Source organism: Malus domestica, chromosome 14, assembly GCF_042453785.1.
Source record: "Malus domestica chromosome 14, GDT2T_hap1".
NCBI lineage: Eukaryota > Viridiplantae > Streptophyta > Magnoliopsida > Rosales > Rosaceae > Malus > Malus domestica.
In genome coordinates, this window is record NC_091674.1 from 18,700,040 (window position 1) to 18,711,530 (window position 11,491).

Here is an 11,491-nt window from a genome sequence, read left to right on the forward strand (position 1 = left end):
CTGCTCGTCGGGAGCAGGCTGGGTCACGAGAGCAGGCTGCTTGGCAGGAGCAGGCTGGGCCACAGGAGTGGGTTGCTCGACGGAAGCAAGCTGGACCACCGGAGTGGGTTGCTCGTCGGGAGCAGGCTGGGTCACGAGAGCAGGCTGCTTGGCAGGAGCAGGCTGGGCCACGGGAGTGGGCTGCTTGGCAGGAGCAGGCTGGGCCACCGAAGTGGGCTGCTCGACGAAAGCAGGCTGGGCCGTGAGAGTGGGCTGCTCGTCGGGAGCAGGCTGGGTCACGAGAGCAGGCTGCTCGGCAGGAGCAGGTTGGGCCGTGAGAGTGGGTTGCTTGACGGGAGCAGGCTGGATCACGGGAGCAGGCTGCTCAATGGGCGGTGCATGTGAATGCGAGGCTTGGGCTTGGGTCCACGTAAACTTAGATGGCACGGCTTGGATCGTGGTCTTGGTACCGTGAGCCTTGGATGGCACGGCTCGGGCCGTGGTGAAGGCTTCATGGACCTCGCCACGAGTGGCTACCGAAGTAGCCACGAGTGGCTACCGAAGTAGCCACTGCGGTGGTTCCCATGGTGGCCGTGGTAAAGGCACCATGGACCTCGCCGCGGGTAGCTACCGAGGTAGCCACCACGGTGGTTCCCATGGTAGAAGCTTGTGGTGATGATGCCGCTCCCCTTATTGTCGCATTTTGCCTCACGGATCTCCGGGCCGTGGTGAAGGCTCCATGGACCTCGCCATGAGTGGCTACTGAAGTAGCCACCGTGGTGGTTCCCATGGTGGCCGTGGTGAAGGCACCATGGACCTCGCGGCGGGTGGCTACCGAGGTAGCCACCACGGTGGTTCCCATGGTGGAAGCTCGTGATGATGATGCCGCTCCCCTTATTGTCGCATTTAGCCTCACGGATCTCCGCAATCCCATTTCTTGAACATTAGAATTTTCACTTGTGGAATTTTTTAAATTTCTAGCCATTATATTTTATTTATACGTTTTATCACAGAACCTTTGCAAGTAAAAAATTCTAATAATAAGAACGTATGAAAAATATTCAAATGGACTAGAAAATAAAGAAAAAACCTTTTTGTGCGAGAGTCTTCTACGAGTATGGATTTCAACTCTCAATGAAAGCACCAATTTGTGGATGCAAATTTTCTCCTCTTCGATCTTGGACGATTTGCACCTACAAAACAACTAGCACCTTAGGTTAAGGCCAAAAGCCTCACGCGCCCACGATGAATGGGGGGGGGCTTTGGCCGAAGAACCTCCGATGCCAAAGTTAGAATTTAGAGAGAAAGAGTGTTTAGAGAATTTTGGGATTTTTGCCAAAGTGTTGGAATTGATTTTTTGATGAGAATAGGTGCCTATTTATAGAGTTAGGAGGTGGCTAGGGTTTTTAGGTTTAATTTAGGTTTAATTAGCCAATTTATTTGGCTATTTAAACATAAAATGAATGTTTTGGTGGTTTTTGAAATAAATGGCTAATTGAATAAGGAAAAAATGAGGTAAAAACATATATGAAATAGGTTTTGAATTGTTACCCATTTTGGGTACTCCTGACTTGGTTGATGGATGATTCTCCACTGCTCGCGTGTAGGAGACCCGGTATGCCTCGAGGGTATTTTTGTCCTATTTTGTCCAAAAATCCACGTGTCGCCTAGTGAATATTTTTGGCTCCACAGGTTATAGGCTAGAAAAAATGAGTTTAGAGGGGAGAAGTTAAATTTTCAGAAAACAAAAATATATATAGATTGTCAGTAATACACTGATATACTTCTGTAAATACCACCTTCACGAGGTCGATATTTGGAAGAGAAAACGTGTTTGGCGATTGAAAACTGCATTTGAGATTCTAATTCTCTATCCATGCAGTGCAGGCTGTATTATTGTAATTAAGCATCTTTTTATCCTCAGGGTTTAGCTTCATTTTCTCTCTTTTCTATTATTGTCGTATTGTATTCTCTTCTTGTATATATGACATCCTGACTAGACGTACTTTTTAACCTACTTGCCCATCAAACATAGCTACCACCCCTCCTCTTTAAAACCTACTCTCTTCTCCTTTGATGAACACACCTCAAATCCTACCACTCAACTCTGTTCTCGCAGTTTAATTTGATCTATCTCCTCCCTAGTTCTCCCCGGCTTCTTCAAAAAGTGTTTTTTATTATAAGCGATTAATTCGACAATACGAGGCTCTTAGAGAAGGAGCACCTGATAGAAGAGTTTGGGGGGAGGCTATACTGCTTCATTGGAGAATGAACGGAAAAAAGGGTAGTAATAATATTGAGATTAACATCCCTTGTTCTGTGACCAAAGTCAAACAGCATGAATCCAGCAAGGGAGAAGAAGGAGAAGGAGGAGGAGGAGGATTCTCCCTTAAGGCTTGGGTGTGGAACGTTTGGGAATTTGCCAGAGAAGATAGCAACAGAGTGAAATTCTCACTGAAAGTGGGGCTGGCCGTGCTTCTTGTGTCTTTGCTTATACTCTTCCGAGCACCTTATGAAGTTTTTGGCACCAATATCATCTGGTCTATCCTCACTGTTGCCATCATGTTCGAATATACAGTCGGTACGTACGTACGTACATGCATACATAAAAATCAATGCATGCAAGCATAAGCACATATATTTATGCCAATTCATACTGTACATGCTAACTACTTAACATCTAGCTAGCTAAGGTAACAATATATATGTGGATGGTAAAAAAAGCATATCCAACTACGCATGCATATTACGTGTGCATGTTTGCAAGTAATTTAAGATCAATTAGCTTATTAAATCATGGACGGTGATAGCTGATTTTGGATACCAATATATAATACCTAGTACAATGTCGATATTTGATCAAATTGAGTAACATTGACCAAATATTTGTCAAACATAGTGAGGCAATACACCCATTAATTGTATGCCATATACACACACACACACACACACACACACACACACATACCATGTGTCAAGTAGTAACCCAACGCCAAACAAATTAAATCATGGACGGTGATAGCTGATATTAGAACCTAACACCAAGCAAATATTTTCTTTTCAATCATATATACTTTGATATGTAACCAAACCGCTTATTTAGTTCATATATAGAAGCCCATGTAACATGTATCATTGTTGTTCTAGGTGCAACTTTTAACAGAGGATTTAACCGAGCTCTTGGGAGTTTGCTTGCCGGAGTCTTGGCCATTAGTGTTGCTCAAGTAGCACTAAGCTCTGGACGCGTAGCTGAACCTATCATCATTGGCTTTAGCATCTTTATAATCGGTATGTCGCACATCGAATATCCCCAAATGACGATCATAAAAGCCATTCAAACACATAGAAATTGATCAAATTATCAAACACTTATTATTTTTGTTGGAATTAATTGATTATTTATGCAGGAACCATTACATCGTTCATGAAGTTGTGGCCATCACTCGTGCCATATGAGTATGGGTTCAGGGTCGTACTTTTCACCTATTGTTTGATCGTTGTTTCTGGGTATCGCTTATCGATGGGAAACCCGATGAGGACAGCAATGGATCGACTCTACTCTATCGCCATCGGAGGGTTTGTAGCTGTCTTAGTGAATGTGCTTGTTTGTCCTATTTGGGCTGGTGAGCAATTGCATAAGGAGCTAGTCAACAACTTTGACTCGGTGGCTGACTCACTTGAAGGTATGCCAAAAATAATCGACTAGTATTTTTAATTTCTAACCACGGTGAAAATTGCAAATCCTATATGTTAATAATAACGTGCACGCAACATACATACATACATAAACCTAAGAACATGCCATGCATGTAAATCCCATGCTAGACATGGACTACATTTTCGGACCACATCTTGATTATGTTAATTATATATCAACCGTTCATAATATTTGATATAACAAGTAGACTTCACTTGACACATAACGCGATTCTTTAAGTTTAATATTCACATTATAACATAGTATCAGAGCAAATTATAATATTCATTATTTGTTAATTGATTTTGGATTAGATGATGGCATTTTATCATAACGTAGAGAGAAATATAACCATTTATATGTTTCTTATAATTGTTCTCAGAATGTGTTAGGAAATATCTAGAAGATGATGGGTCAGTGCACCCTGAATTCTCCAAAACTGTTATGGATGAGTTTCCAGATGAGCCTGCTTATAGGAAGTGCCGGAACACATTGAACTCATCAGCAAAACTGGAGGTTTTGGTAATAATTAATTAAACTTGTTTAATTAATTGGTTTTTATAATATTAATTAAAAGTTAAAAGTTAACCACAAAAAGTTTGAACATATATTTTTGAAATGCAAGGCTGTGTCGGCAAAATGGGAGCCACCGCACGGCAGATTCAGGCACTTCTTCTATCCCTGGTCAGAATATGTGAAAGTGGCAGCAGTTTTGAGATATTGTGCTTATGAGGTTATGGCACTTCATGGAGTTTTGCACTCTGAAATTCAGGTATATATTCTCCTTCTCCATGTGTATGCATGAAGACTGAGTTTGATTTTTAACAAATGTAACGAGTTGTTACTGCTTACATGCAAACCACAGTTTGACACATGCAACTCATTACAAACATAAAAGAAATTTTTCTACACAAAACTCAGACTGTGATATGTCGACAAGGAAAAATGACTTAATTGACATTTTTGAGGCCTAAATATAATATGGAATCAGATAGGCCTGAATCATAAACTCTTTTCCCTCACACCATTAGAAGCTGGGGAATATTTGGAAAGAATTCAGAGCTGGCTGGGAATCAAAGGATACAAGTTATATGATGTGTTTATTCTCTTGGTGTTGTTAGTGTCCAATATTTAGGGACCAGGAATAATAATAATCTTAATAATTATAATAATAATTATGTGGCGTGCTACAAAACATGACGATGATCAGCTGGTTTGTTTTGATACGTCGTTCTCAAGCATGTAAAGATATTCCTATGACCTGATTCACAACCCCAATTGAATTTGTTCAGAAAAAACAAACAAATGTTAGTGGGGATTGTGGGGCCTTAAAACACTTTCACTCGAGAAGCTTGTGTGCAACTAGGTATATTTCATTGTGCACCGTGATAAAAGAGATAAAAACAAAGAAGATTTTTCGAGATATAATTGGTTAAAATTGGTTTTCAATGGGTAGAATTGGGTTTATTGAAATGGTTATGACAAAAAAGTATGAAAGAGATTATTTCAATAACAGTAATACAACGGAAGCCAAAATTTTAAACCAAATGATGTAGTTAATGATTAAATTAATATTTAAATATTAATTAACGTGCTTATTTCTAAGTGGTGATATCATGTGATTTAAAATTTTAATCTTCCTAACATTATCCTTTTAGTAAAACAATTTGTCGATAATTTGCATTTTTTTTTTATTGATTGGTATTTAGGCACCGTACAACCTCCGGATTACATTCCAATCGGAGATCCGAGATGCGACGAACCACGCCGCAGAACTGGTAAGAAGTCTGGGTAAAGACATCAGCGACATGAAAAGAAGCACCAGAACATCCCTACTGAAGAAACTCCACAGCTCAACAGAGCGACTCCAACGCGCCATCGACATACACTCTTACCTCCTCACATCGCCGTCTGAACCACCGGACACCTACACCTACTCCAAGCCACTCACCAGGCTCTCTCTAACCTTGTCGAACACCTTCTCCGATGCCGCCAGCCAACTGGCTGATCTCGACAGCAGCAATAGCCCCGAGAAGAACTCGAGCCAGCAACTAAACCAAAGCACGCAGCAGCAGCAGCAGCCGGAGCCTAACAATTACCATGAGCTGATGAGGAAGCAGTCGAGGAGGCAGCATTACTCGTGGCCACCTCGACAGGTTGATGCTTTTGAAGAAGAGGGATCTGCCGGAGACTACTTGCCGAGGATGAAGGCGTTGGAAAGCACTGCAGCGTTGTCCCTGGCCAACTTCACATCGCTGCTGATAGAGTTTGTGGCCAGGCTTGATCACTTGGTTGAAGCAGTTGATGAGCTTTCTAAACTGGCCAAATTCTAACTTGACAGGGGGGAATATTATGGTATACAAAGGAAAAGCTCCACATATGCAGATTTAATACCAAAAATAATCATGTAAAATATGTGTTGCAGTTTCAATAAAAAGGAAAATCCAGAAATAAGTTCCATAATTTTGACCTATTTCCAAAGGATTATTTATAATACATCATTAACCGGTTTTATTTTCTTCTTAATACTTCTCCAAAGGATTACTAATTCTTGTATATGAATCCATCCTAATCATATGTTTATTCATGTCGCCCTTTTGCCTCTTTAGTATAGATAATATCGTTTGTTCAACAAAAATAAAAATAAAATCATGTCATGTTCTGAGTTAACACAAATTTGTCGCGAACCGAAAATCATTAAGGGAAATCGACTGAAACGATCATTTTACAAATCCATTAAAATCAGATACCAACAGCATCAATCAAATATTGGCGACGTACCGATCAATTAAGTGAAATTGGATTTGTAAATTTATCATTTCAGCCAATTTCCCAATTATCCATCAAATCGCATTACCTTTAAACAGCAAAAATTTATTAGCAACTAAATTGCAAGACAAACAAGCATACCAAACACGGCAGACGGATGACAATGATCTCAGAAAAAGGCTTTTATTGCACCAGAATTTCTGACAAACTGACCGACCCTACAGGCAGTATAACCTTACCTGTATTCACAAACAAACTGCTGGAACGACAGACATATTTACAGGAAAGAACACCAATGACCTGACTCCAACTTCTAACACTATGCCCTACCTTGATATACCCATAACAACTGTTACACTAACATCTTTTCAGTGCTTACGGGTTCTCTCCATTCGAACCAATGAACGAGAACTGACTTCTAATGTATATCAAAGGACTAAACCAAACTAAGAAACATAGCACTCAGACATGCTGACTACCTGAGAAACACTTGCCAACCACAAGACCGAATCAAAGAACAAGATAGGAAATAGCCTTACATCCAGTTCAGATGCATCATGTAGGACTTCTTTGGCCCAGATGGATTGCTTCCCATGCTGTTTGCGTTGGAATCTGAACCGTCACCCGCCAACAGAGCCATCAGACTTCCCCCATGCACCCTGCCTTCTGGCACGAGCGTGGGGACTGAAGATTCACCACCATGTTTCAAGTCAGAATAAGCTCCAGTTGCTGAAGTCCTTATGCCACTCACGATATTCATCACATCAACATTCATGTCGTCAGCAATGACTACTTCTTTCATCTTCTCCGACTTCCCAAGTTTAGGGTCTTGAACCATAGGTCCCAAAGTAATACCTCCATGAACCCTGTTATCTTGAACCAGACCACTATGGAGGGCACAGAGGCCTGTCTTCCCCCTTGCAAATGAGTTACAAGGGGCGCTAGCTTGGCCACCATAAACTGACCCCGGATGGCCCCATGAGCATCTCTTCCCTCCACCATGAGCCTTGCAGAAGTCAGTGCTGCCTTGCGCACTCTTACCACACCCTTCAGACTTGCACCTCTTTCCCCCACCATGTCGGACACAGTAGTCAGTTCGTCCCCTCGCACTCTTTGTGCACTCAGGCATGGCACATCGCTTGCCACCCCCATGTGCCACACAGAAGTTGGTACCACCATGCACACTCTTTGTACAATGCCCACCACCTTGGAATGCACACCTTTTCCCTCCACCATGGCCTTTGCAATAGGGTGTGCTCCCTTCAGCTCCCTTGGTGCAACCAGGAGCAGTGCACCGCTTCCCCCCACCATGAGCCTTGCAGAACATTGTACTCCCTTGCGCCCCTTTTGTGCATCCTATAGTTTGGCATCGACGGCCTCCTCCATGTGAGATGCAAAGGCCCGAAAGGCCCTCCGCACTCTTTGTGCAATTTTCTCTTTGACATCTCTTGCCACCACCATGCCTGATGCACAATCCTGATTTCCCTCTGGCAGCTCGACTGCAACCTTCATGACTGCACCTCCGGCCACCACCGTGAGCAATACAAAAGTCTGTACGTCCTTCGGCACTCTTTGTGCACCCAAGGAATTCACATCTCCGGCCACCACCGTGGGCCTTGCAGTACACTGTCCTGCCTTCAGCACCCTTGTGGCAGCCAGATCTCTGACACCTCCTACCACCACCATGAGATATGCAACGGCCTGAGGCACCTCTGGCACCCTTTCCACACCCTTCAACCTGGCATGTCTTTGAATTAGAGCTGCGATGCTGTGACTGTTGTTTCTGTGTTATCCCAGAAGAAATACAGGTGACTGAGCTATTTGGAGTGGTTAACATGCTTGATGAGAGATCCGGAACACTAGCAGTAAAGTCAATCTTTTGTGAAACCTCATTGAAAAGGACGCTAGCCCCTGGGTTGAATGAAGTCTGCAATGGTTGCATGGAAAACCTTCGCTTCAAAGGGAATGAAGTTACTCCATCTACATTTTGGGCCCTACCAGTCGCCAATGGCAACTCCATGCCTGAAAGGACCGAGCCGGGGCTTGGATTGACACTAGCGATTTCAGATTCAGACAACCCAGTGGAGAGACTTAACTCCAAGTCAACCTTGGGCTGCAGTTCCAGTGCACTCTTAGCAGGTTTCCTCGGGCTAGGTACCTTTTCAATTCCAAGATGAAGAGCAAAGTCCAATTCAAAATCCATCGAGGACTCCTCATCCATTTCTTTGGTTGAAGACATTGTAGTGCAAGCAGTAGCTGAGCTCCCCTTGCTGTCTGAGGAACTCGTTGAACGGCCAAGCCCAAGCACCAGTGAAGAGCTAACGTGCTGGGTCAAAGATCCACCAACCAAACTCCACTTCCGTTTGATTCCTTTTGGGCTTGGCATGTAAGGCATTGAAGAACCAGGGGAATTAAGCCGTAAGATAGTATCTGCAGAATACTCCCCTCCGGCTCCACCAACTTGCATGGAGTTGCCCAAGATCTTGAAGGCATTTGAAGAAAAATTTGCAGCGAAACTCAGACTCTGCAACCTATTGTCCATTAAGTAACAACTAAAATAATTTACAGAGACCTAATCGAATTGCAAAAGAACAGTGCCAACTTCTGGGCTAAATAACATTATCTACAAAGTTAGAGTTAGATGTCTCTGGTAGAGTACATCCCACCCCCACTAACAAATCCTGATGTATCACGCCGATCCATTTCGACCACAGAATTTAAACCGAACTTCTGCTGGTCAACTGCAGCAGTACATGAATCTTAGGAAACTTGATTTCTTTACAGCATCATTGTGACAATAAATCATCCTGCATAAGAGTAAAGAGTTATTATACTACAGTAGCCAAATCTCACAAGTGAAAACACCGCGCATTAGAAAAAGGTCATAAAAGTTCCAAGTATAAGAAAATGTTCAAGCTATAGAAATGTAAGAAGAAACAACAGGGGTGATCATAACAACCTTGAATCAGTTCGATCTACTCCAAATTGAGAAGAAAGCAGATCATCATATGCAGAGAAAGAAACCAGCGCCTCAGAAGTCTACAAAGCAGGAAAAAAAACCGGTTATCATAAGAAGAGAGTATGCAGTAACATAGACAGTTATGACCGAACAACTATAGCACATTTGCAAAATTGGTAGCCAGACAAGAAAATAAGAAGGGTGATAAAAACAAGATCCTAAAAGAAAAACAAATCGAACCAATTAATTCTCACATGACAGCTCAAAAAACACCGAATAAATAGCCATTAATTCGAACAAAGAGACTTTCCCAAATGGCTTTCAAGACTCCCAACCTTCTTTTTCAGGCAAATAACTAAAAAAGAAAGGGGATATACACATATATGATTTAACGAATAAATAGCCATTAATTTCTAACTACTTGAATGCTTCCGGAACAGATTCAAACACTGAATTTATAGGAAACAATTAGTAACTCAGTTCATCAAATAAAGACAAAACATAATCGGTTTCATTCTATACACGAAAACAAATTCATTCTTTCACAAAATATAAAAACAAATACGAAACAGAGATATAAAGATCATTATATCAATTTGAACGTAATTTTTATAGGAACCCACAAACCATAAGAGAAATCAGCAGAAAACAAATTGAAAGGTATAAATTGGCAAATAAATCGAAACAAAACGGGAAAAAATGCAAATTTGTCAGCAGATTTGTGTAATACTAATAACAAGTCTACAAAAGGCACATAAAAATTCATTCAAACGTGAAAATTAAAATAAAATAGAGGTGGGTGGGGGCACCAACTAAATCAACAGAGCCAAGCTAAGCTTTGTTTGGCTGACAAGAAAATCCAGTTCAAACTCCTTCAGCTTACTCAGCCAAACAGTTGCTTAATCTAACATCTCAAAACCCACTCTTTTTAAATATATATATATATATATATATATATATATATATATATATATGTATATGTATACAAATATGTATAGATTAACTAAAAAACAATAAAATTAATAGCCAAATGAAAGCAAAGTTCTTCAAAAATCTCCCCTTTTATTTCTCACCCAAACTACAACAAAAAACCAAAATTTCCAGAAATTGGAACAAAAAAACCGAGAACACACTTCAAAAACAGAGTTCAAGCGTGGCCATAACAGCACCAACCGAGAATTAGCGACGAAAATTTTCGCAGTAATTACCTCAGATTCGGATTGGAATCGACTGGGTGCGGCGGTGCGAGGTAGACGTCAAGGTTTTAGGGTTCTTGAGAGGTGCCGGCTGGAGAGTGGATGAGTCGGCGAGAGAGAGAGAGAGAGAGAGAGAGAAAGAGAGAGAGGGGGGGGGGGGGGGGGGGAGATGCGGAAATGACGAAGCAAGCGGTGTAGGGGTGCGCGTGTTAATAAAAAAAGGGGGGAGGCACGTGGAAAGACAGACGACTGTGGGTTGTAAAAAATATAACCAGGGTTACTTGTCAGGAGGGAGAGAGAGAGAGAATCATGGTAATCAACGGTTCCTATTTTTTTCACACAAGTTGCCTCTTCGGTCTTTTTTTCTTTTTTTTTTCTCTTTTTACTTTCCCTATTTTCCGCACGGGGAAAATATATTTTCCTAATCTTGGATCATGTGTTGACAATGTGCATAGCCATGTCTAACCAAATGAGAAATTATGTATTTCATGAATAACGTGACATGCTGATGTGGTATGAAGATAATAACGAGTGAGCTGGAGTTTAAGTTGTTGTTAACAATTTTATTGTGACAAATGAATGGAAATTTTTTTTAATACGTAGTCTGATAACATTTTTTTAAATATGTTTCCTTACTAAGATGATTACTTACATGGTGTATTCGATGAATCATGTGACATACTGATGTGTTGTAAAAGTGAAATTGGTACCATGTGGAATATTCTGTGTATAAAAATTATAATCCGCTGGACTGGCTAGTCAAGCCCGCCAATCAACTAAAATAGATTTGTTAGTCGATAAATTTGAGATTCAAATACCAATTTCAGTTCACAAAAACTATCCTAGTCAGCAAGGTTGTAGATCGTTGCAAGTTATTAATGTGTCAAGTGA

General features: G+C 41.3%; 2 protein-coding genes across 2 annotated transcripts; one reads left to right on the top strand and one right to left on the bottom strand.

Moving 5' to 3' along the window:
* The first annotated feature begins 2,001 nt into the window (after positions 1-2,001).
* On the top strand, positions 2,002-6,139 carry LOC114821055 (aluminum-activated malate transporter 9-like). The gene is made up of 6 exons (XM_029092840.2): positions 2,002-2,560; positions 3,127-3,267; positions 3,387-3,662; positions 4,059-4,198; positions 4,302-4,448; positions 5,386-6,139. The coding sequence occupies exons 1-6, from the start codon at positions 2,248-2,250 to the stop codon at positions 6,007-6,009; spliced, it is 1,641 nt and encodes a 546-aa protein (XP_028948673.1). The 5' UTR covers positions 2,002-2,247; the 3' UTR covers positions 6,010-6,139.
* Positions 6,140-6,609: 470 nt separating this feature from the next.
* Positions 6,610-10,853, bottom strand: LOC114821054 (uncharacterized). Its single transcript, XM_029092838.2, has 3 exons — positions 10,613-10,853; positions 9,405-9,484; positions 6,610-9,252 (listed from the first exon to the last, which is right to left on the bottom strand). The coding sequence occupies exon 3, from the start codon at positions 8,985-8,987 to the stop codon at positions 6,981-6,983; it is 2,007 nt and encodes a 668-aa protein (XP_028948671.1). The 5' UTR covers positions 8,988-9,252; positions 9,405-9,484; positions 10,613-10,853; the 3' UTR covers positions 6,610-6,980.
* Positions 10,854-11,491: the final 638 nt, after the last annotated feature.